Source organism: Solea solea, chromosome 19 (genome assembly GCF_958295425.1).
Source record: "Solea solea chromosome 19, fSolSol10.1, whole genome shotgun sequence".
In the NCBI taxonomy this organism is placed as follows: domain Eukaryota; kingdom Metazoa; phylum Chordata; class Actinopteri; order Pleuronectiformes; family Soleidae; genus Solea; species Solea solea.
Genome location: NC_081152.1, coordinates 2,229,468 through 2,255,600, shown reverse-complemented (window position 1 = coordinate 2,255,600; position 26,133 = coordinate 2,229,468). Strand labels below are relative to the sequence as shown.

Genomic DNA, 26,133 nt, shown 5'->3' with positions numbered 1-26,133 from the left:
TACTGTGCTGTGATATTAATTGTCAGAGGCTGTTGCTGCTTCGTGACCAGTCAGATGCTTATTTAATACTCACCCACAGACCAGGCTGGAGGGTGATCAGGTCATTATTACAGCATGTCTGTGTGCTAAATGTGCTGCAGTGAGGCTACAGCACTCATACAATTCACGTGCTGTGTCGTTTATCTTTCAGAGCCCCCACATCTTCAGGAAAATCCATGTAAACACACAGATGTCATGACAGAAATGGTGCAAATATGAAAAGATCCTCATCATGAAAGTGTGACTGCAACATTAACAGAGCAAGATTATAATCCCACCAGCCTGTTTGAGCAAATAATGTGGAATAGAGGAATATATATACATATATGTATACATATATGTATATATATATATATATATATATATATGTGTATGTATATATATATATACGTTTATATATATATATACGTTATATATATATATATATATGTATATATATGTATATATATATATATATATATATATATATATATATATATATATATATATATATATATATGTGTGTGTGTTTTCCTGTGTCAACACCCAGTTTGGTCCAGGCCCAGTCATCACTGAGCTGCTCCGTGTTTTACATGCCTCTTCCCGCCGCAGTGGGAGGAAGTTGAGCCACAAAGCGATCACTGCCACTGTGCTAAGAGAAAAAATACTGAAACAAATAAGCGAAGCGGGGCTTCACTCTATCATGTGCCATTCTAGAGCGGAGAAAACAACAGATTCGCATCAATGAAGCCGACGGACGCCGTCTTTAAGTTTTAGCCTGGCACGGTCTCTCTCTACGCGGACAGCCTGGTAGGAAGGAGCCTCTCGCGGCTGGTTTGGTCGGAGCTCGACGAGCTCTGCTGTGTTCGAGATCCACTTGCGTGCGGAGGGACCTCCACCACCACCACCACCACTACTACTACTACCACCACCAGCAACAGCAGCAGCAGCGGTGGTCCTCGTTCTGGGGCTTCTCCACGTTTGGTGAAGCCGTGTTTGAGACGACTTCCCCCATTAATCGCTGTCACTGCACTTGTTTACGGCGGGGAGGGAAAACATTATCGGCGCACAAGCAGCACGACTCCCGCTGGCCAGTCGTTTTCAATCAGCCAGCAGCGCTTCCTCCGCCCCCTTCTCCTCCATCAGCGTCACCATCAGTCCACAGCTAGTATTTCTGTGCTGGGTGTCCAGGCGAGGAGGACCCCCTCTGGTGCTCGGGGTAGCTCGGCAAGCCGCTATGGATTATTTTGTGCGGTTCTTATACTACTTGTGACTCAGCTGGACTATCGAGGACTGTGACTTCCCCCGTACTTGCAGCCAGTCTACGGGCAGTCGCTAGCTTGCACATCGCTGTGTGAATCCGAGCCAGTGGTAACTGTTAGTGCCATCTGCTCACTGTGCTACGGGCAGCAGGGGCATTTGAATGCTGAAACGATCCACATTGGATGCACAGCTTACTGAACCACACTGTACGATGTTTGTTAGTTAGCCTACTGGCTAGCAGGTATAGTGTTATTTTTGCTAGCTAGCGCGGTAGCTAACTAGCACACGAACCCTAGTATCGATATCGCCAGCGGGCTAAAGCGAGTTAGCTTTCGGGCGTAGCGAGTTTGGCTCGCAATTAACCGAGTACGCCCTCCCGCCTGGGTTGGAATTTGTGCTAAACAACTCAAAGTGTTCAAAAACAGAATTACCATCTGTGTGTGTGTGTGCGTGTGTGTTAATATGAGAGAGAGAGAGTGGTGAGGCGATAAGAAGGAAGGTTCAGGCTACACACCAAGCGAGCCCAGCAGCAGCAGCGTGTGGACTTTTTTTTTTTTACAGCACATCTCGGGTCTTCTGTTCGCGGGGCTTGCGTGATTTTTGTTTGTGCCAAAACGTCCCCGAGAGACCTTTTTGAGAATTGTGTGCGCGCTCCAGTCGAGAGAGGTTGAACACAAAGAAGAAGAAGCAGCTGCAGCAGCGACAGCACACCAATGGTCGACTCTCCAACCTGTCGCCCAGTGTCCTCTCTCCTCATCCCCCCTTCATTTTCACACTCGCCGATTCTTGTGTGAAACGGAGAGTTTGTATTTTTTCGTTGTCTGGACACAAAGAAGCCAACTCCCGCTGTTTTTTTTTCTTGTGTGCGCGTCTTTTTTTGTTTACATCTTAAGGGAACATCCCTTAAATCCCATACACATGCCGCACTGGAGTCAGTCCAGGCGTTTGGACACATTACCATCAGGAGCAGCAGAGGAGTCTCCAGGGATCTGACAGCTGTCCTCAGACCCGGCACCTCTGTGACAGGCTGCACGGTACCGTAAAGCGAGGAGGTGCTGGCCTCATCGCTCCTAGTCTTCCTCAAACGCGCCCTAGGAAGAACCCGGCCCAGTCCTCTTTTTTTTTTTTTTTTTTTTAAATATATATTTGTCTTTATCTCGCACTAAATGGGATTACAAGGACGCTGATCAAGCGGCCTGTCATTTCTCTGCTAACCTGCCACCCAATGTCTTCGCTCCTGAATTTCCCCTTTCCTTTTACAACGATGGCAGCGTGAGGCCAAGTGAACAGACTGCAGCCACAGACAGCGACAGTGTCCGCTCTGTCGGGTCCCCACACGCACCTTGCCCCCTTGATGTTGGTCACATCTGGCTCGGGACAGTGTTTTTTAATTCCCTGAAACAGAACCTACCCCCCAGCCCGGTTGTTTTATTGGTCGTGGTCGTCACAGGGTCGAAAGATGGCGGACCTCGAAGCGGTGCTCGCCGATGTCAGCTATTTGATGGCGATGGAGAAGAGCAAGTCAACACCGGCGGCCCGGGCGAGCAAGAAAATCATCCTGCCCGAGCCCAGGTAAACACATTCAGTGTCGTGTGAGAGCTTTGCTTTGTGCTGCGGTGGCCCGAGCTTGTGTTGCTTTGTCTGTCAAATGGATGGATGGTTTTTTTTGTGTATGCTTTGCAGCCATGTATGGAGACGAAGGCGTACTTCCTCTCAAACCTGCTACTGTGGAGTGAAATGAGATGTTAGAGACCCGCTGGCTTCAAAATACCCCCAACATAACCATGCACTGACCTAATTAACACGCCATCTTCAAGCCTCACCTTCACATACACCTACTATACCTAGAGCTACACCCAGCCCCTATCACTGTATCTAAACTTACTATTTCTATATCTACCATCGCTATATCTATGAGATAAGAACTATATTGTCATTGTATGAACAGCCATATAATGACATTGCATTATATCTCTTCATGTATACCACTCTAACAACTAATAATGACTAAATATACTACTATTACCATAGCCATACTTATTATATATCTGTATTTCTACGGATACTAACTATATCTGTACTTGTACCTACTTTACAATCACTGTATAATGTACAGCCATATAATGGAATTGCAGTATACCTATATAAAATAATAATAACTTATTATATCTGTATGGTTACCCATACCAACTATATCTGCACTTATATCTACTTATTAATGTCTAGTATCAGTAGATATATACCTATACCTACTGTTACTATATTTATACCCACAATAGCTGAATTGACTTTAACTATAGCTTTGTTATTATGTTCTTTAACTATATGTATGCCTATATCTAACATCCATAATATTAACTAGTATAGCTGCTTCTACACCTATTCTACCTGTATACTTTGTCTAGTATCACATGTATACGTGTGTGTGTATATATGTATACCTTAACCTACTACACTGTACCTGTATGTGTACTTTTCTACTACTATAGCTGATATAGCTACTCCTAAACCTACTATACTTATTATACCCACTGTATTTACACCTATACCTTATAGAACCACACCTAAAGCTGTTATGTTTACGACTATACTTGTATGTATAGCTGTGTCTACCCACCATATACTTGTACCTACTACACCTTTTATCTGTTGCTACACCTACTTCATCTACACGTTTACCTACAACATTTATATCTATACGTAACCCTTAAATGTGACCCCTGATCTCAGCTAGAGGCTGCAGCAGTATGTGACGCAGCTGCATGCAGAACATTTGTCATGGTGTTTTCCATTTCTTCAAACACCACCATGCATCAACACCGTCCTCTCTGTGATTCTCTCGGTGCCAGAAACACTCATGTCACCCTTCACTTGCTGCCAGGCCTCGCACGGCGGACGGTGTAACCGTAAATGTGCCGCGTGCGGCATGTGCCACACATTTGAGGCCACTCAGTCTCATCTGTGGTGCCGTGTGTATGCTGTAGGCCCTTTTAATGCAGTTTCACTCTCAGTGTGTGCAGCACTCAATCCGGAACCTCAAGCTCCTACATGCTTCTTGCAGGCGCCCGACATGAAGAGGTTACCAGATCAGACCACAAGCTAATTTTCACTGCATACCCCCCCCTTCAGAAACCCACCGTTTCAGCCGCTGTGCGAAATTGCACATCCTGCTGTCCCTGCTGTTGCAGCTTGTCATATACTTGACGTCTCTTCAGACGGGGTTTTCAGACATGTGGCAGGCCAACTAGATTAGAGAGGAAGTGCTTAATTTTTTTTTAATTGAGATGGTTTTTGTTTTCACATGGGAATTATAAATTATTATCACATGCACACTCATGGAAATGCGTTGGCTGTACACACTGATTTCATGAGTTAAACAGCTTTTTATTTAAAACGATGATCTTTAGGGGAGTTCAGCTAATTCAGTTACTTAATGACTCGTCCAGGCAGATTAGGACGAAGCAACGATCCAGACAGTGCTGCATGTATAGTTATCAACACAGAAGGCTTGTTGATCTCAAATGAGTTAATTAAAGGCTATTCTACATTATTTATAAAATAAGCTTGGCTAGATCAACTGTCACTCCTCAAAGAGAAAGATATAAAGTCGCCCGTCTCCCTCTACACTCCATTGATCCGTCATATAAAGTGAGAATGCTGAGTCCTCATGGGAGCATTTTCACTTCCAGTACACAAGTAAAAAGGCTCCTGGGGTTTGTAATGAACTTTGTAATGAATCACTTGTTCTCAGTGGGTGAGAACAAGTGATTATTTTTCTTAACTGTCACGACTTACAAACAGGTTAATTGCTCACTCATCAATAATGTGATTTAGAGATGGATTTTTTTTTTATCATGATGTACTTTTCACATCATTTGATATTGATAAATATCACAATATGAATCAAATCAATATTTGTTTTTCAAATTGTGACTTAAAAAAAGATTCCATGTTTTTTAAATCAACATGTAATATTTGATTTATTATAATTTGTGTATTTCACAAATGTATTTGATAAACTAAATATGATTATTATCAATGCAACAGCCTTTAAATCTAAGAGAATATCTCATGTGACAATATAGATAAAATATTGATATATTGCCCAGCTCTAAAGTAATTATTTTATAAATGATGCACGTTTGACAGGTGATGCCTAACATTCTAGCACTGAGACTCTGTCATGTTTGCTTTGACACAACACTAACGCACCACAACAGCAACGACAACTGTTTTCCCCCACCTTAAGGCATGTTTTGGTATCGGGTTCATGTTTGCATGATATTAAAATAAGCCTGTAGAAACTAAAACCATTCTTGAGCACGCCAAGATCACATTTATTATTTGTTCAAAGTTGGGTTACAGCTCTGCAGCTGTCAGCACAGGCACATGTGCTAAATTAGAGGAGTGGGGCTTTGACCAGAGTCAATCAGAGTTTTCTTGGCCCACCAGTGAGTTCTACTGCTGTGGTGGCTTGTCTATTCAAACAAATTTGTTCTAAATAAGGACAAACATGGTCACTTAACGCCCCCCTGTAACTTTCAAAAACACTCCACTGTCAAGACACGTTTCTGAAACATCTGTCACATCTTGCAAACAGTTTCCCTCCAAAACACCTGTAGCTGCACTAGCATGTGTTTGTAAGGTTTCAAAAGTGTTTTTTTAGGACATGAAAATGATTACATTATAATAAGAACTAGAACATTTTGTGGCAAAATTTTGATCGTGCCTGCTTCTTGCTGCCGATTTGGGTGGATTGAACCTTTAAAACTTGAAGTATTTAGACAGAGTGGTATTTTTATGGTATCAACCTTTAATACTTGGAGAGAGAGACTGAATCTTGCAGCTGTTGATGCCACTTAAACATAGATGGCACTTTTCCACTACACAGTTGCGGCACGACTCGGCATGTTTTTTTGTTTTTTGCTTTTCCATCAGTGATAGTACCTGGTACTTTATTTAGTACCTGCTCTGACGGGGTATTATTTCTTGGCCTGATGCATCAGGCCACACTCACTGTCAAGTATTAAAGCGTCACTTATGTGTGAGTGCTCGGTAAATCACTTGTGTTCCAAACATAGACGAGTGGAGGACCTCTGTGCTCAAACATTCACGTCGAAGGCCCCAGTTTGATTGAATTATCTGGTGAATTGATTGGTACACCAATCAATTAGTCATTTTTTTTTAAAGAATGTTAATTGGAAAAAGTACACATTCTACATGGTTATGTACTGCAACTAACATTTTTTCTCCTAATCGATTAATCGCTCTATTATTTTCTTGATTACTTGAGTAATTGTTTGGTCCAATGTAATGTTTTGTCTACAAACCAAAAATGATTAATTTGTTATATGGAACAACGAAACAGAAAATATTCACATCTAAGGAGCCAAAAAAACATCAATCTTGTTTTAATCATTAAAAAATTGATTAGTTTAGTAATCAATTAATAATCCAAAAGTTTATTTGATGGAGTAAAATTGTTTTGATTACACGTTTCATTTATTATATTATAAATGCAGACCGGAGAGAAACTGTTCTCAATAAATATGTATTTATTAGACGGGAGGAAAACAAAAAAATGTGCACATCATATATTACAGTTTGAAAGTTCGACATTGGTTGGGAAAACAGTTGAGCGGTCAGTCTCTTAAGTGTTCCCACAATGTGAGCTACTTCCGTTACTTCCATTAAATCTATAAATCTTTCTGAAAGCCCACACCCCGGGTGATTGTGTACTTCATATTGATTAGTATCGATCAGTTGTATGGCTGTACGACGTGGTGCTACTGAAGTGGCTCCTCTTCATATGCACTGTGGAGTTGTTGGGACTAAGTTCAGAGTGAGTGTTTACAGCCACCGAGAACCTAATCAGGATGAGCTTATTTGACAGAGCGACTGTACGCCACAGTAATTGAGTTCAGTGCTCCTCATTACATGTTTAGTCAGATATTCACGTTGCGAAACATCGGCGCTCAGAGTTAATCTGAGGATTGGCAACCGCGTGTCGCTGAGGCTAAACACGGCACCAGGTCATTTGACTGATTAACACATTATCAGCCAAAGAGGAAGCTGTAGGCAGTGAGGTCACCCCGGGTGTAAATGCAAACTTGCATATATATATAGTCATCAGCATCAGGCAGAGGACCTTTCTTTATGAACGCACCCAAATTGGCATCGAGTATTGTTCTGTGCAATTGTGTGGTTCTTATGTTGGAGTGTACCTATGTATTAGTGATAAAAGCCTCAGCTAATGGACTTGTAAAAGCATTATTACACTGCTGCTGAGTAAATCAGTCTGCAAAACAAGATGTGCAGTAATAGAACGAGGTACTCGAGTCATGTCAGTTATGTCTTTATTATTAAAGTAAAGCATCCGACATAACTGGATGAAATGGTCACATTATGTTATTTCAATACAGTCTTCTCTCTCGTGTCACCTGTGTGCTCTAGGAACTACATCCATGCTACCATATTTTCATTTCAAGTATTTCAGCAATGTTATCCTGCAAAGTATTCTGCCTCCATCCAATTTAGAGTGCAACATTTTTTTATATCTGGTGAAGTGGTATGTGAAATTCACAGAAAGAAATGTGAAAAAATATGACATCCTTTTTATCTACTGATTTAAATGACTAAGTATAATAATAAAATAAAGATCAATTATTCGGGGCGCCACGATCTCGATTGTAAATCTAATATTGATCGAAACGGCGTCACAATCTCGACCTTCGAAGGCAAAGGTGGAAAAAAAGGATTTAACCACGCCCCCAGTTTGACGTCCTGCAGACGTAGCCATCGTAGCACGACTACACATTACCTCCTACCTGCTGCTGCCAACTAATAGTAACCACGGCAACTGCATCGGCTGAATTCAAACCTCTCCCGCTACTCTGAAATCATCGGTGTGGAAATTTTGTGCGTTCCCCATGAGAAGGTGCTGCTACAGAGCCTGACAAAGTTAGCGTAAACGGAAGCTTATGTTTGAATTCACTTTAGTAGAGGGATTTTTTTTTTAATCACTTTTATTTGACTGACTTTTGAATAGTGTTTTTGCTTGGAATGCCCAATCCCTAGTGACGGTAAGAAGTAAGCATTACTTTTATCAGACAGAGAAACGAGGTGAACCTAAAAGTGTTAGGTAACAAAACAGCCTCTGTTTTCGTTTACATTTAAACGCAAATGGAACTGGTGACGTCTTTAGTCTTCTCTGTTTTTGGGGCATTTTGGGCCATTTGGCCTAATGTATGCCTTTTCATACAAAACTCGATTTGCATTGGGTGTGGCCTCCACTCGGAGCGGCGGATGTTGTTTATAAAATTAACTTACTGAGAATAGCAGAACTTTTCTATAGGACTGAAGGGGTTGTGTAAACGTTTTTATGTATGCACAGATGTAGCAGTGGCATTTTTGTGTGTAAAGCTTTCAGCCACATGCTTGTGTTGGTTCAAGCGTGTGTGTGTGTGTGGGTGGGGGGGGCAGTTAAATGTGGTATTTTAGAGATGGTGTGGTGTTGCCACATTCTCAGCGGGCCAAGGCTTCGTCCTCCGGCAGAGAGGTGAGACTTTTTTACAGCAACACTGGAGGCAGTTAAGATGAGGGGTATGGGGGATGGTGATTGGATTCTCAATATTGCTGCATCTACGACGAACAAAACTTCACAACAGGTGAATGTAAAAGTTTTCAAATGAATAAATAAGTCAGTGTAATAATAATTCTAGTGCCGCGTGTAGGAAAGATTTTCATCTTCACATTCAGCTCGTCTAACAGTCCCAGCTTGTGCTCCGATTCATTCCATTTTCAGAGCACATTCTCTTTCTTTGTTAAATATGAAAGGGAAGCCATAAGAGAGGAGAATTATCCAAATACTTAATCAACACTGCTTAAATGTCAGCTTTATCTGCATTTGCACAGATTTTGCGCCGTTTTATTCCTTGTACCATTGATATCCACATTTCAAATGAGTTACGTTTGAGCTATTACCAGTGGCTCAGCCCATTTCAGCCTAACAGTGATGTCATGTCGTCTTCACTCGTCTTTCTCTGTTATAAATACAGGCGTGTAACAAACACATTTCCGGTACACGCATGCGTTCATTGCAAACGTCCTGTACCAAACAGTTCAGGACGAATACACACACTTTTACACCTCTACTCATGACAATCTACATCTTACACCTCTATGTAGACAATCTAAATGGGAATTAAGGTTAAATGAAAAGTCTAAAAATGTATTTAACCTTTATTTAACCAGATAAAAGACCCATTGAGATCAAGATCTCTTTCACAAGGGTGACCTGGCCAAGAAAGGCAGCAGCACACATCATAGTTAAATAAAAAACAGGAAGGCAGCAACTACAATACAAACACTGAAGTACATGAGTACAACTAGACAAACATAAAGTGCAGGAGTTGTGGTCGCAGTAACAATTTAAGAACATAAAATGGCAGACCCATCTACATTAAAAGAGAGAAAAAAGATGGAGGATCCAATCTAATCGAACATTCAATCGAATCGAGGATTGGGAGAATCATGACACCCCTTTCTCCGAGTTCTCTGGTTTCCTCCCACAGTCCAAAATGAATATGGGGGATTAAATTGGTCACTCTAAATTGACCGTAGGTGTGAGAGTGAATGTGTGTTTGGTGAACTGTCCAGGGTGTGACCCCGCTTATCGCCCTATGTCTGCTGAGATTCCCAGAGTACATCAGCTGAGGAGGAGGTTAACTGTGCTTTTAACATGACCCAGGACATGTCTCAGGTTACTTTGCTAATTTCATGGTCTGGAGTCCCACTCAACTCGACAGAAGTAGTGGCGGTAGTACCTGGAGTGTGTCCCCACAACAGCAGTGTTACCAGGTTCTGGTCCTTCTTTAGTTTTGAGAAAACTTTACCAAACCATTTACCTGTTTAGCATTCATTCCACCTCATCTGCTCTCCGTGTGCATGTGTGTGAGAGAGATGAAGCAGGAAGAGAGGACAGAGAAATGCACCACAAACACGCAGCTGAACCGAAATGAATGGAGCAGGAAACTCTGAGCCTGTTGGTATAAATGATATCAGTGTGAAATTTCAGCAGCCTCGCTTGTTTTAGCAGCAGGAACACATAGCACTGTGCTCTCAGCGGGGGTGACGGATTATCACTTTCTGTTTGGCATCTCTATTCAGTACAGTACGGTGAATTATTCTGCGTTTCCAGTAGGAATAGCACCAGTACCTGTTCGACATGCTACACGGCATTCGGGCACAGCCCACACGATGATGGAAACACAGCATAAGATGACAGAGCAGACAGTCGGACTGCTTGTTGGTGTAAAAATGTCCTGATTTTGTCATGTGGGGGGCTGAGTAGCTCAGTGGTAGAGCAAGTTGCCTTTCAACTCGAAGGTTGTGGGTCCGATTCCCGGCCCGGAGATGTGTCAAGCGCCTGTGCTGGCAGCATGTGAATGAGTATGAAAGATGAGTGATAGCAGGGAAAATTAAGGCCCTTAAAGAGTATTAAAAAGTCTTAATCGCTATTTCATGAGTTATTAAATTTTGCCCATAGACGTTGACTGCAAAAAGTGTGCATGAATATTCCTTCCCAGCGTTTGTTTGCTTGGGGCTGCGCGTACACGTGACATTGCGCATCTTGCGGCAGTGAACACGCTCCTCATGGCGCAAAATAATGTCCGAAATTGCACAAAATAAACTCCAAAAACATCAGACATGGGAAAATGTAAGTTTGCGGACTCCTGGTTGGAGATCCCTGAATTTCAGCAATGGCTGAAGCCTGTTGCTGAGAACAACCGGGAGGCTTTTTGTATATATTGCAGAAAGAAGATAACCGTAGCCTCGATGGGCATCAGCGCTGTTTCCAGCTTAGCTTTGTTCCTTTTTTTTATGGTGGTGCTCTATAGATTTAATTGCAAACAAACTTGTTTTGTAAATTACATTTAAGGTAGTGTTGCTGATTACAGCTTGAAGTGGCGATAAGGTCTTAAAATATTTTGAAAAAGGTATTGAAATCAACTTCCGGATTCCTGTGCTGCACATAGATGCGCTGTATGAAAGTGTGAGAGAATGATACAGATCATTTTCCGACCATGTTATGCAAATGCGTCAGTCAAACTTTGACATACTGTATGTAGTGTACTTGAGCTTAAGTTTCGTTCAGTCAGACATGGAAATTAGGTTTTTGGATTACCGTGACATGTTTTAACCACTTCCTGTGGTCTTCCTCATAAGGGTCATGTGATGCTACATGTGATGTGTCTTGCTTCCTGTTTTATACAGCTTTGTCAGACAGCAGGGGACAACTACACCCCCTGCTGTCTGATGTCCTGATGAGACAAAAATAAACGATCTTGGAAGTACTCGATTAATGGGAGAAAGAGGAATCGATTATGAACATATAAACATTATTTACAGCCCTGTAGTGGATTAATTTCATGGTCTATAAAATGTCGGAAGATGCGAAAAAATGTGGATCGGTGACGTTCTTAAATGTCTTGTTTTGTCCACAAACCAGAATGAATCTGTTCTATTGATTTCTTTGTTGTATGGAGCAAAGAAATCAGAAAATATCTACATTTGAGAGAACGTGTTTATAATCATTTATAAGTATTCCATTTTGCAGTTGTCTCACACTGTCTTATTTTGTCCTTTTGCCACATTTCTGCAGATCTCAGCTGCGAGTGGAAGACGAGCTGTATTATTGCTATTGCGGTTTTCAGGACGTTATCTTGTGATCAAATTGTACCTGCTTTAGAAATGGAACATCAGTTCATCAGCTCTTTTTAATTACATTTCACCTGAAGAGCAAAGGCGTAATGGCAACAATAAATCAGTCTCTATTTATTCAGCACTTTTCATACATATAAAATGCAACACTAAGTGCTTTCACGTAAAAACATCCCCATCCGATCGCACATGTACGCATCAAGATAAATGACACTCGCACATCTCAATAGAAACTTAGCAGAGAAGCCGAGGAAATGCCATGTCACCACCATCATTTCTCATGCTGAAAATGCAGAAACAGCAGACGTAGATGTTATAGATGGATAAGAAATTATAATATTAAAAAGAAAAACAACAGTGAGCAAGAAAATGACGCCTTCATTTAAATGATTAGGTTTGTCATACCCTCATATAACCTTTCAGGTTACTTCCAGAATACCGTGCGGGTTTAAATGTATTAACATGTACATATTTTTCTTGGATCTGCTTGTGTTTACTTTGCAAGATTATGTAGCTTTTATATTTTTAAAAAGGCAAACACTCAAGATTTTCAGGACGACATAACCTTTTAGGAGACAGCAGCAGAGCAGAGCCCTTAAGTTAGCAGCTCTAATGTACTGAATCCATTTTGAATCGAAATAATGACTTTCAATAAGACTTTTCGGTAAGCGTTCGTCACTTAAGCTGTCAAAACTGTGAGATTCTGAAAGATTCACACCTGGAGTGAACGGAGTGATCTAAGAATCTGATAAAAAGCAGATGGATAAAGAGACGTCTGCACATTTGAGGTGTGAACGAGGATGGTCACTGATTACTACTGTGTGTGTTTTACAATAGACATGAATGCCATTATTGTGCTCCAACTACACAAGGTGCCCAATCCTGAAAGTAAAGCTGTACTACTACGGTACTTCCATTACTGCTGCTTTTCAGCCAATGTTTTATCGTTTATAAAAGTTTTGACGACCAAAACATTTTATGCAACTTAACAAAGTTAGAATGAGTTCAATCCCCCAGTGGCTTCACAGGAAACCATTGCGTGTCTGAAAATTTGTCTTGTGCGTGGCTCCTTTTCACACCCACCAAGTGCTGCACATGTTGCAGTGGAACAGTAGCCAGAAAAACAGGTTCCAAAGTCTAACTAGTCTTCCTGGTAAATACAGTAATTACACGTCTAAAGACTTGAATGAGGTGAAAAAAGTGTTTCTCTCTGCACTGCTTTGTCTCTTGTTTTTATCATCAGGGATAAACTGGGAAGAGTAAGAGTAAATATACCGTGGTCAATGACAGGGTCTAAAGTTGAGTTATATAAATAAATTTAACAGGTCATAGCACGAGCCCACAGCACCACGTGGTGCGTTATCAGCAGTGGAAGTAGGTGCCCACGGACCCAGCTTCAGAAATGCCAGTGACTTCCTCCTCATGTGTTAAATATTTACACATCTGCATTCTTGCTATAGCAAGGATCACTAACACAACAACTGCTGACAGAGTGAGTTGTGAACATGATCAGCAGCCAATGAAATCTGGACACAAGATCATTTATACTTCCTGGTACTGCTGCTTTGAAGTGTAATGTTCTTCCTAATGGATTTAAAAGAAATAATCAGAAGGCGATGGGACAAAATGATCATTTAACCTTGTTTGGATCCTTTTACATAGCGTGTACCACACAGTGACTCAAGTCAGATCCATGCTATACAAAATAACAGCACATGTGGGCTATATATTACGCACTTTTATGACTATATACAAATACTATTGTGATGCATTGCATCAGATGTTTGTTATATTTTTACAGAGACTTTTTACAGTTTAGAAACTACTTTTTCCCTCTTCCCTGACTACCAGCTTTATTGTCTACTTGTTCAATTGTGTTAATCTTTCATATATTTATGCATACAGTTGTATTAGCTATGTGTTTATGATGGTTTTCTGACCTTTCACACCTTTGAACATTCACACAAGAATACTATTCTTACATGATAACTCTTCTGAAAGAAGCTGGAGATTACTGCCTTCTTTTCTGATTTTTCACAAAAGTGAAGCAAGACACAAAGTTACTTATTTTCTTATATAGCTTTCATATTATAAAGGACATTATCAACTTTAAATCTGTCAATAGTGGGAATTGAGCACACTGTTCTCCACATTCTTATCCATTTATCCACCTTTTTAAAAGTTAAGGCTCCCTATTATTCAAAGGAACCATAAAAATTTTGATCTCCGTTTTGACATTTTCTTCAGATTGGTCATGTGCCCCCCTCCCCACTACAGTTCTTGCCGGTCGCATCATGCTGATGTTTTTGTTGTTGTTTTCCCCCCGGTTCACTGACAGTTATTGCCACCAAAGACGCCAAAAAACTCCAAAATACTCCTATAGTTATCAGGCTTTCTGTCATTTTTTGTAAAGATAGTTGAAAATTTCAAACTTACCTGCGTTTTCTTCCCACAACAAAGGTCACAGAGGCATCAAATATTCCACCAATAACAGCGCCCGTTCACACCGTGTCACGGAAAATCCACCAATGTAATGTGACTGCTCGGAAGGCTTGAATTGGCAAATTTTTATCACATTCAGCGAAGTAACCGAGGAAAAAATAGGGCGTCTGTAGGGCGTCCTGCCTAAAAGTAGGGTGTCTAATTTCTCATTATTTTCAGTACAGTACCCAGGACGCCCTGCTAGCAGAAAACCTGGTTCTGGGTGCATGGTATTAGGTCAGATAACACTGTTATGGTCCCATTCTGCTCTGTTATCGCAGCAGAAACTTGTTGAAGGAAGGTCAACCTAGGAGGCAGAGGCAGGAGGGTGGAGGAGGCGTTCAGTAGCATTCGCTTCAATATAATACTGGTCATTTTGTTTGGTGAGGTAAGCATGTTATGATCATACAGCGCTAACAGCTGGCTCATGCTGGAACTCACAAAGTGGATGAAAAATTGTGTAACTACAGTCAAAAGGAGGTGTTGTTGTAAAACCTTGTTACCGCATCTAACTGGTCAGAACAACATGTCAAGTACATTTGTCAAGGACACTTAAATGTTTGTCTTCGTGCTTATTCCCTCGATCACTGAAGACATAGTTGCTAGTTATTTCTCTACCTTTTTCTGTGTCCTAGGACAGCGACTAACGCATATTTTGTTCCTCATTATCATTTTTGTGACGTGCGTTAATAAATTGGTTAGAATCGGGGTGTGGAGATGGAATGAAAATAGAAATAGAAAATGATCTCCCACCCTTAGATAAAAGTCATGGATAGTTTGTGTACACTACAGCGCCTGCTCCAACTACATGATGACTCCTGCGATTTGCGAACTTTGCTTTGCAAATTTTACACCTGATTATTGGTTCAGAGTGAAATGCTCCCATACCGTTTGATATTTTCAGGCGAGAAGGTGTTAGATCAGCAACAACTGCCATCGTTCTGCTGTTCACTGCATGTGCGACTCCCAGCAGAGATGGGTGGAACGTGAGATGTCTCACTCCAACTAAAAACTGTATATTGTTCATGTGACAGAACCGACAATTTGATTGGTCTCATTCGACTCATTTTATTGCCGACAGTGTCCACTATTCGTCACTGCCCTAGTCCCAATTATGGTGAATTCACAAAAAAAGTAAAATCCCACATCAACAGACAAGAACATGAGGCATTTCAAAACATCAGCTATTTTGAGTCAGAGAAATTACACAGTGATTGACATGACGTCACTTGACAGTGTTGAAATGATGCAGTACCTGGAGTTATAAAAAATAAGTAAAGAGCCACGATTTGACTTGTGCCTCTTTAAGTTAATGCACCCTTTTAGCACAGAAATGCAGTCATTGCACATTAAACACACCTATAATCTATAGACGTACCCAAATCAGGTGAGAGACGCCGAGACTCAGTTGCTCTTGTTAAAATAGCTCGTATGTGAGATTTATCATAAAGTCGGCTTTATTTACAGAGAGTTTGTGTGTCGTAGGAAAATTAAAAAGGGCCGTATCTGGCCCGCGGGCCACTAGTTGAGTTTTAAGTCATCTTGTCATCAACTAAATGAGGGTTGTGTGGGTCCTGAGACACGCCTTCTTTCAGGGCCATGTTTTTGGTGTGTGTGTGTATATTTGTTGGTGCATACTGAGTGCGTGCAATGCAGGTTTTTTTGTGGAGCGTAAGAAACAGTGCTTAGTTAACTTTAGCGGAGACAAAGTAAGGCACTTATGTTTAATGGTCTGTGCCAGTGGGAAGAAATCCTCCAGATCAAGTCAAGTGTCTGCTTGTTCATCATCTGCCAGTAAAAAGTAAGGGTGTTGGCCTAAAGCAGCTCTTTAGCCTTGGAAAAACAACCTCCCCGAACCGAGAGCTAAAGCAGAAAACCTTCACACCCGCTGTAGTTGAGATCAAGTCGTTTGAAGACATTGATAGATTAGATTAGATTAGATTATGCAGACACTGTATTCATTTCTTTGGGAAGTTCCCCAGTAAATTTAAGAGCTAGTATGGCCTGGGGCTAAAGGCTAACAGTCCTGTATCTCGGCAACACAAGATCTCCTTCACAGAAAGTCCTGGGTTACACCATCTGTTAATATAAACGAGTCCCCCACCTCTGCTTTTCCTGCAAGCTTTAGTGTCTCTGCCAGTTTTCACTGAGGTGAAACCTGGCAAATCCATTTCAGCATCCAATGTGCAACTGGTTGGCAACATCTCTGTGAAGAGAAACACAAGCTGCTCTCGACATAAATCCGCTGGCATTTGAGCGCAGACAGCTTGACGTTAACATTACCCATCAGCATTGTGGGGATCGATGGTTAAAAAATGTTTAGCCTAGCCTTCTCTTTAGCACTGGCCTTGCAGCGCTACTTCCTTCCTATCAGCTGGAACGTGGCGCCTGATGCTGCCTTACAACATCGTCTTCAGGGCTAGCAGTCCCTTTCTCGGATAAACAAGAGAACCGACTCTTGTAAGTTCTGAAAAATGACTTATCCATAGAATATATATTAAAACACACTATGCCTGTGCTAGAGGAACAGGTATCGTGTGTTAGCAGCTAGGGATGGGACGATACCACTTTTTTTGTGTCCGATACCAATGCCTTTGCTGATTTGTATTCGCATGTTTACAGTCTGTGCACAGGTTTTTTTGGGTTATATAGGATATTATGTTTTTATTACATTACATGTCATTTGGTAGACGCTTTTATCCAAAGCGACTTATAAACAAGAGCTAGAAGTGAGTAAGTGCTTTTATCTGTCCGGTCCAGTGATTCTGACCAGTATCGGACTGACACTGATACTGACTGATACCGATTCCCATCCCTATTGTCAGCTTCATCTGACCAACTGAGTACAGTATAATAATATGGACAGTATAAATATATGGATGTTACCTTTTTGGACCTTTTAGTTGTTTTGTCTACACAACATCACAAAGTAGAACATTATATAGCATACTGTTTATTCAGCATCCCATAGTTTTAGGTGTTCTCTGACTAAATGTTCTCACCCCTCAACATCTGGACGTCACACTGCACTTTAATCGTTCCCACGGAGACAAATGTACAGCAGCCATTGAGGCGCAGCGTCATTCACATGTACACTTTGCGACAGCCCCGCCCGCCGCTCCTGATCTGTCAGCGTCATGGCAAACCCCTGGAGATAATGTTGCCTTATTTACCAGCGTGTGCCAGCAGCTATTCTGTCACTCACACTGCATTGTCACAGCAGGAGCCTCTTTGTTCTGTGTCGTGCTGCGGTCATTTGCTCCCGTTAGCTGATGCAGCTGTACAAAGCTGCCGTCGTTACTAACTCGTGACGAGGTCTGTGCGTCTGTCAGATCTGTCAGAGGAACTGGTGAGGTTAGGTTTTAAGACGTCTTCCACTGCTTTGGACGGCACAAACATTTCCCTCCGTTTAGGGCTCATTTGTACACCATTGTCGTCACATCACAGGGACATGCATTGTTAATAAGGTCAGTTAGGTCAAACACGTCATGTCTCAACTATTTTGCTGATTCATTCAGACAAAAACTGAATTTCATCTGCGTCTGATGTGACGTCAAGATTCTTTAATCGTGCGATGCTATAAGAAGTACTCACACTAATGACGTGTGGTGAATTTCAAGATAATGGTAATTGCAGGAAATCATTAATGTTTCACTCATCACTTTGAAAATGCAGACAAAAGTGCTTCAAGGAGGAGCCTGGATCATTCCAGTCATTCCCACAACTTATCGTTTATAATAAAGATTTTGTTAAACGTTCTTCTAACAATGAAAATCAATATAACCGCCTGGCAGTTATGAGTTATTTGAAATGTGTCCTCTACCACATCGAGTGTGAGAGAGAGACCAGTTATTAAAGTGTACTACGAGAAGATGAAGTCTTGCCTCAGCTGTTGTTACAGGCTGTTTAAATCTGGCCCCTACTTGGTCTCCCGCTACTTAAAAAAGCTCAGTTTCCTGAAAAGAAAGCCGTGGAAATTGTTTTTGCTTTTTTAGCAGTGTCTTCATTTCCACTTGCCGGCATACATTTGGCATGTGAGTGTTCTGGAGACCTAGAAGAGCCAGCATTACCGTACTTTAGCTCTTTCAGAAAGTCATTAAAGTGCAAAAGACAGTCGTCATTGTGACATACCACCAGTATCAGCACAGCAAACATCTCACGCTCACCTTACGTAAAACCATGCATTGTTACGAAGCATGACTTCTGTAAATTCCCCATTGTGGGACTAATAAAGGATTAACTTATCTTATCTTCGATGGTAAATATTGGCAGTGGTCTTAATGCAGCATCAAAAGTGGTGAGGTTTCAGAGTCAGCAGCTAATGACTCAGTGGAGCACACAAACAGGCCTCTGCTGACTAAATGAGGAAGTGTTTACTTCCTAGGCTCTTCTTCCTGTAGCTGCATAAGAGTTGCGTCTACTCTTGATTGACTTTTAGTTACAGTCTTATGACAAAAAAATACCATTTAGTCATATTTTAGTCATCTGAGAGGTTTTAGTCAACTAAATATATTCATATTCAACTGTTTTGATATGAAACGTTTTTATTTTATTATACAATTCTTCTTAATGACACGTTTGTTTCAGTTTGAAGACAGTGAAACATTACACTTGGACTCATTATCTTCCATATGTCGAGTGACATTTGTATTTAAAATCCATAATTATCAGCGTTAGTGGTTTGTTTCAGTTTGAACCACTTTTTAAATGTAGCGATAGTTCAACAGCTGAGCTGATAACATAGCATTAGTGTGTCTATACTGAACCTTTGCTTGGATTTCTGCATGACTCGCCTTTGTCCTTTGAGTTTGTCTCCACTTGTTAGACAAAGAGTTTTGTCTTTTCGTAGCAACATCGTACGTGAAATCTCTTTCTTCTTAACACTGTCATTTCTGCCACTTTCCTCTGTGTTGACTCTCTGTGGGTAGATCAGCCTAACCGCCGTACCTCACAAAGAGATTTTATTATTCCTCTCTTCTGATTGGTTCTCTCCCCAGTTTGTCTTGCCCTAACATTTTAGTCTAGTTTCTATTCGTTGGCGAAGTGTCTGCAGCTTCTCAGTCACATCAACTTTTTTATTTATATCCACTCACCGTCTCGTTTTCGCTGTTGCTGGACATTTTTCGTCATCGACGTTCTCACACTCTGTCACAGATGTCACATAAGCCGCCACAGCAGGCGCACTGTCGTGCTGAATTCCAAATATAAGGTCATGTGTCATTTTTAAGATGTCTGTGTTAACATTTGTGTCAAAGCCTCCATTGTATTTACTTCTCATGCACCGTGTAAAGTAAAAGCCCTGTATTGCACACCGGTCGCCTCGTTATATAAACTTCTATGGCGGAAGCGTACTTAATTTTATGGTGCATCAAAATCTATGGTTGTCCATCGAGGCTCGTTGTAAAGGATGGAATGGCGTTTAGATCTAAAACTGCTCTGTATTGTGCACTGATGGACTATAAGTGTGTTGTTATGACATGTGCAGTGTTATTAGCTGTTGTGCATTAAGGCCTAATGCAGAAGTGTTCCCATTCACTCCCACTGCATCTATAACTCAGCCAGTCCACCTCAAGGCCACTGAGCATTAATTTGATTGTGAAGCGAATGCTCACTCAGTGCAGTCATGTCCGCCATTTTCTGGAGATGCTTCTCTACTTTCACAGGCTGGGTCGTGACAGCAGAAGGTTGGTAGTGTTAGGCTGCAAGTGACCCAATTCTGATCTTTTCCTCCCATGTGGCACATGTCGGATGTGACGGTGACATGACAGCGTAGACATGCAAAAATCACACGCAGATATCATCAACTATCGTCAGTGTTCAGGCCTCATTCGTATGTGGAAACGGATACGAATCTGATCGTGGATTTGCATTGACGTGGAAGCGGGCAGATCAGATATTCCCCAGATAATGTGACTTGTGCGTCCTTTAAAAATAGGACGGCGGTGAGTAAGGACAATGCACAACAACACACTATCGTTTCAGGAAATACTTCTGTCTCAGTGACTCCAAGCTCTGTAGTACATATGCCAGGATGCCAAGTGGCGCTGTAACGTTACACCAACGACGGTTATTAATAATAATAATAATAATAATAATAATAATAATAATAACGTAGACTGAATGAATCGAGCCGGGGGAAAGAAAGTTTCTGTGTGAATATTTGACTGAAAAAAACACAACTAGCGATGAATCTACTGACTTTCTGTCATAAACCTAAATAGTTTACGAGAAGGACATGCCTGCGCTAAAAGGGAGAAAAAAAAGCGTGTAATATACCGTTATCGTGACCTTAAAATGGAAAATCAAATTCAAGTTGAGGATTCCATGACAAAGCAAACACTTGACTGATTTACTCCCTCCCCAGTGTTACAAACTGGACCTTTAACCCTTACCTAAGTTGTGTGTCTCCAGGTGGAACAGAAAACCACCGTACGCACACAACAGAGTGGGGCCAGAGCTCCTCTTTGCACATGCTCAGTGAGGTGTTGGTAGCTGAAGCCTGGCCGCTCTCCTCTCATGTGTGCAGGGTGCTGGTGTAGTGTTAATGGGCCCGTGGAGGGGGTGCTAATTGATTCGTTGTCCCTGCTCTCATTCTCATTATCACTTGTTCCCTGGGTAGCATGTCTCTCTCCAGGTCTCCCCCCCCACCCCTGCAGCCTCCCATGTGTCCCCCCCCCCTTCCCTCCCTGCCTGCCATTGCCACCGTCAGGGGACAGGTGGCAGGGAGAGTCCCAAACCGTGGCTGGGATCACACAGAAGGAAGCGGACTGACCTCTCTGAGATTCACTCATTTGTTGCATGGTGTGACACGTGTAATGACGACAGTGATGATTAACCCCCGCTGCCTTGTGTTCACAGTATTCGCAGCGTGATGCAGAAGTACCTGGAGGAGAGAGACGAACTGACATTCGACAAAATCTTCAACCAGAAAATTGGTAAGTTGCAGTGTTCTCCTCACCTTAAAGGAGCATCCCCAAAAATCACATTAAATAGAAGCCTGTTGGGATTTGATTCATTTACGTAGGATCACATTCAATTCACGTAAAAGAAAAAGCCACAGTCCTTTCCTGGCCTCTTTCAGAGTGGACTTAGTTCTGGTATGAATCAGAAGAGATCAGAAAATGAAACTTATTTATGTTTTTCATCCTCTGACTGTTCATTTTGTGCCATCTTTGTGAAATATGTCCTGAGCTATATTTGGCTGTGGCTCAGGATGTAGTGTGTGTTGTTGTTGTTGCTATACAGTACAGTCTGTATTAGGATTGAACGATGTGACCTACACTTGATATCTCTGTTTTTTCACTTCTTGTTATCTGACAGTATCTCATGATGGCAGAAGTAGCTTGTTGTGGCTCTTCATGTCAGGATTATTGTATTATTCTTCCACAACAGCATTTATTTAGTTAAAAAATGAACTGTATATTCAAAGCCAGCAAATAAAATGATGTATTGGATGCATGTGCTCCATGCTCTGGACTGGATTACAGGCTACAGACTGTAACAGACATCATGACTAACTTTTTGTTTGGGCGTCCATTTCATCAGGTAAAAAGTGCCTGTGTGTTCTGTGAGTTGCTGGTTTTGGCCCGAATGTGAGTTATAAAGCTCATGTGAACCGGTTTCTATGAACCACCATGTTGGTAGCTTAAGATGCAGCGAAAATGACCAGAGTCAGAGTTGACTTTGCACTTTAAATCCACGGAGATCGACCAACATATCGCACAACTTGACAGACTGAATATATCTGATCCTTATAATCCCCCCCAGCATGCTTTTTACGAGTTTGTAAACCAGTGGAGAGTGATTTACTCCTGCTGTCTCTCTAGATCTGCGGGGATCTGGTTAAATTTTCTCCCGTCAGCCCATCTACGACTCTCTTGGCACAAAATCTATCCACCATCTTCAGTTTTATGATGAACAGCTGGTGGAGAGACTAGTTGACTGACATTATTGCTTGATTTATATATGCAACAGAGGGGAAAACACTTGAAAAAGATTCCTGGATTCTTGTTAGTCACAAGTGAACTAATCCTCCATGAATGAAAGTGTACTTTCAGAAACTAAGCATGCAGCTGCAGAGGAGACGATCCACTTCCTGTTCACACCGGCTCACGTATGCTCAGTGTACCAGAATAGTCACATGACATTTGTGTTTCCGTGCGGTAGTATGAATGCAGATGACTGCATTTGAAGTGCTGTGGTTAAATTAAAATAACAGTATGGATGCAGCTTCAGTGAACGTGGTGTGGACTGTCACATCCTGACATCTGTACTCATAATTCATTCAATTTATTCGATTATTTGAATCGATTATTACTGGATTATCAGCTATTTTAATATTTGATTCATCAGTTTCAGTTTTTTTAAATTTATAATTAAAACAAGCTCTCTGATTTGAATATTTTCTGGTTTCTTTAAAATAGTAAATCATTAAAACTGAATTTTGCAGTAGAAAAATGAAGTCTTTGGTCATACAATGACAAGAAAACCATTCAGTGTTGAGATTCACGTCCGTGGCATGATGTCTGACCTCTTGTAAATGATGTTGGGGCGGCGCGTGTGAAGAGTTGCATTCAGTGTGACTGAAGCAGGCGAAGGCTGCTCATGACTCGGTATGACTCTATTTCTTTGATGCGGCTGCATGTGTCAGGATGTCAGTTCATACACTACTACCTGCTGCTGACGCTGGCTACACGGACCTCCTGGCTGTTTCCGTGTTAGCACTGTGGATGCGGTGGCTCAGAGCTGAGCATCGTGTCTCCTGCTTCCTCCTGCCCTCCAGACGCCAGCGGTAGCTCTGTGCCGGCTCCTCAGAGTGTTTCCATTCTGAGCAGACGGGCGCTGTGCCAGAAGTTGTGGCGTACCGAGGGACCCCAGCCGCCCTGCAGGCTTTTGCTTGTTTTACTTACTGTTCTAGGTCTCAGCCCCCTGTGAGAATAGACTGTGTTAATTCTCCCTCCTCCTCTTCTTCATCTTCAACTCTCCCTCTGTTACACTTGTTGCTTCACTTTTTTTTTTTTCATTTTTATCACATCTCACTTTTTTTTTTTTTTAAAGATGCCCAGGGCGACAGTAGCTCAGTGGTAGCGCGAGTCATCTTTCAACCGGAAGGTTGTGGGTTTGGTTCCCAGCTCCGCCAGTCTACTTGCCCATGTGTACTTGCTCCTGATGACTAGTGTAAAGCAGCTATGAGTGGTCACCAAGTCTAGAAAAGCACTATATACACACACATACTTTTGTTACCAGTAAGGAAACAAATGAGTTATGGAAGGAAAAATAAGGGACTGCCCACATGAAAACAAGTCTATGTGAATCTGCTGAAGGTTTTTAATCACACTGGCGTTCTGACAGTCTGTCTGTCTGTCTGTCTGTCTGTCTGTCTGTCTGTCTGTCTGTCTGTCTGACCAGACAAAAGAAGGTGACTTGTGTTAACCATATATAGTTCAAAATAATGATGAAATTATTACTCGCACAGTGCGTGGTGTGTACCTGGTTGTGTTCACTGTTGGTTAATGGTGTAGTTGATTACTCTCTGTGTAAATATATAAGTCTTTAAGGCACGGACACCGGTGGTAAGTGTTTGCACATGTGCTTTTGGTAGTCAGGTGACCTGGAGCTGCTCTCCCATTGGATTCTCCCAGGTCCTCCCAGGGACGCGGCTCCCTGCGTCCCTGGCCAATCAAACAACGGCGTCAGGGCTGTCATTCAAAATCACTCCCTCTGTGTTCTGGTAACGCTCGCCTGTGACCTGTGACTCAGACCTGTAAGCATTACGCACAGTAAGCCCTTATTCCGCCAATGAATAACCCCAATAAAATATCTGTGTCATACCAGTATTACCCTGAAGGCTCAGACATGTAAACATCTTTCTCTGTTCACTACTGGGTCATGCATGTACACAAACTTCTTTACAGCACATTTGTGCACGTCAAACTCATCTGAAACAACACGATACTCGCCACAGTTCCTAATTTATGAAGAGCGATGATATCTCACAAGAGGCAACACTCCATCTCTCTCTCTCCCTCCCCGTCTGTCCCTCACAGCTCCAAACAACGGTCGCCACGTTCGATATCTAATCGCTCGCCCACCCGTCACCTTCCATCCACGTCAGCTGTTTTGTTTCCTCGTTTCCTTTTGATTCATAAACAACGTTGCGGCTGCAGATCTGCACTAAATCATAGGAGTGAAGTACACTGACCTCTGAGTTCATTTAGTGCACAGTGCACACAGTATAGTCACTGGCGTCGTCGGAGTGTGTGAATTCCGACAGGTTAGTGTTGTCTCAAAGCAAACACAGCCGCCGTGCATGCATCAGAATTGATGATCGCAACACGATAATGGCCACGATTGTCAGAGGCTGAACAGTAAAACATTTCCACATCATAATCGTCGCACCTTTAACCTCTTATTTGTGAACTTTATTGGAATATTGTGAAAACTCTACATTTTTTGTTTTAAATCTTTTGTGCCGTGAATATTCAAATAGAGCTCAACTTCAGAGAAATATTGCAAATCCAATCGCAGCTGCAGTATCTGTGAGAAAATGTTTTGTTGAATCGTTAATCCCCAGTTGTTGTCACCAGAAACATCCACAGGCTGCTTTTGCTCACTGAACACAACCCTTTGAGCCCTAAGCCTATTATTTAGGTCTCATACTCATGATGAAATGAGCATACTGTATCTCTGCAACACAAGATCTATTTGAATGCATTTGGTGTCGTAGTAATATCAGTACACTTCAGTATAATGGTCCTTTTCTACTGTGGTCCCCGCTCGCCTCACCTTGGCGCGACACGGCACGGTTAAGGTCGCATCTCCACTACAAAAAAAGTACCGGAGTCATCACTGCACGGCTGCATGAAACTGCGGTGACTTCGTTTGACACGCGTCTCACACACACACACACACACACACAAACGAGTGACTTATGACTTGTAAAGCAGTTGTTTTCAGTGTAACTGAATCGTTCAAATTAATTAAAAATATTTGTTCAGTCCTTCCTCCATGACCGGAGCACAGACTCCGTCTAACACAGTCACTGGACTGAAATACAGCGACAGGGTATGTGATGCAGCTCAACGGTCATGATCAGCAGTGCTGTCGCTAAATACACCAGACTCCTCTGGTAAATATTGACATTTTAGACATTTCCTTGGTAGTTGTTGGAGATTAACCCAACTTTTTAGGAATGCTAAGTAGTTTAAACTGATCTACAGATTTCTGTGTCGGACGTCTCTGGCCAATCACTGGTTTGGCAAAGTGATTTCTGTTGTTGTTCTTTGGCTTTTGTCTGTCTGATGCTTTGGTGTTAAGTGCTTTGTCTCTGGAGTCTCTGCTCTCATTTGAGGTGTGTGTTCTGTTCTGTTAATACTTTCTACATTATTTTATAGTTTCTTGTATGTTTTATTGTTTGTTGTCTAGGCCTATGATGTCATTTCTTATATTTTCTTTATCTTATGTATCTCTGTTGTACAGCACATTGTTTCAGCTGTTGTTGTTTCACACAGAGAGGCCCATGCACAACCCGGTGACCTTCTCGCTATGAGGCAACAATGCTAGCCACTGCATCACCAATGATTTTGTCCTAATGCAACAAAATTGTCATAATTTAGGTGTGTGCTTAATATCATCACACCATCCTTCCTG

At 41.8% G+C, this 26,133-nt stretch overlaps 1 protein-coding gene across 1 annotated transcript in view; it reads left to right on the top strand.

The window, feature by feature from the left end:
- The first annotated feature begins 631 nt into the window (after nucleotides 1–631).
- Nucleotides 632–26,133, top strand: part of grk3 (G protein-coupled receptor kinase 3) — a 65,579-nt gene continuing 40,077 nt past the window's right edge. The window contains exons 1-2 of the mRNA XM_058617074.1: nucleotides 632–2,853; nucleotides 21,343–21,419. Of these exons, the coding sequence (XP_058473057.1) occupies nucleotides 2,741–2,853; nucleotides 21,343–21,419 (190 nt within the window). The 5' untranslated portion in view covers nucleotides 632–2,740. The remainder of the gene's footprint in view (nucleotides 2,854–21,342; nucleotides 21,420–26,133) is intronic.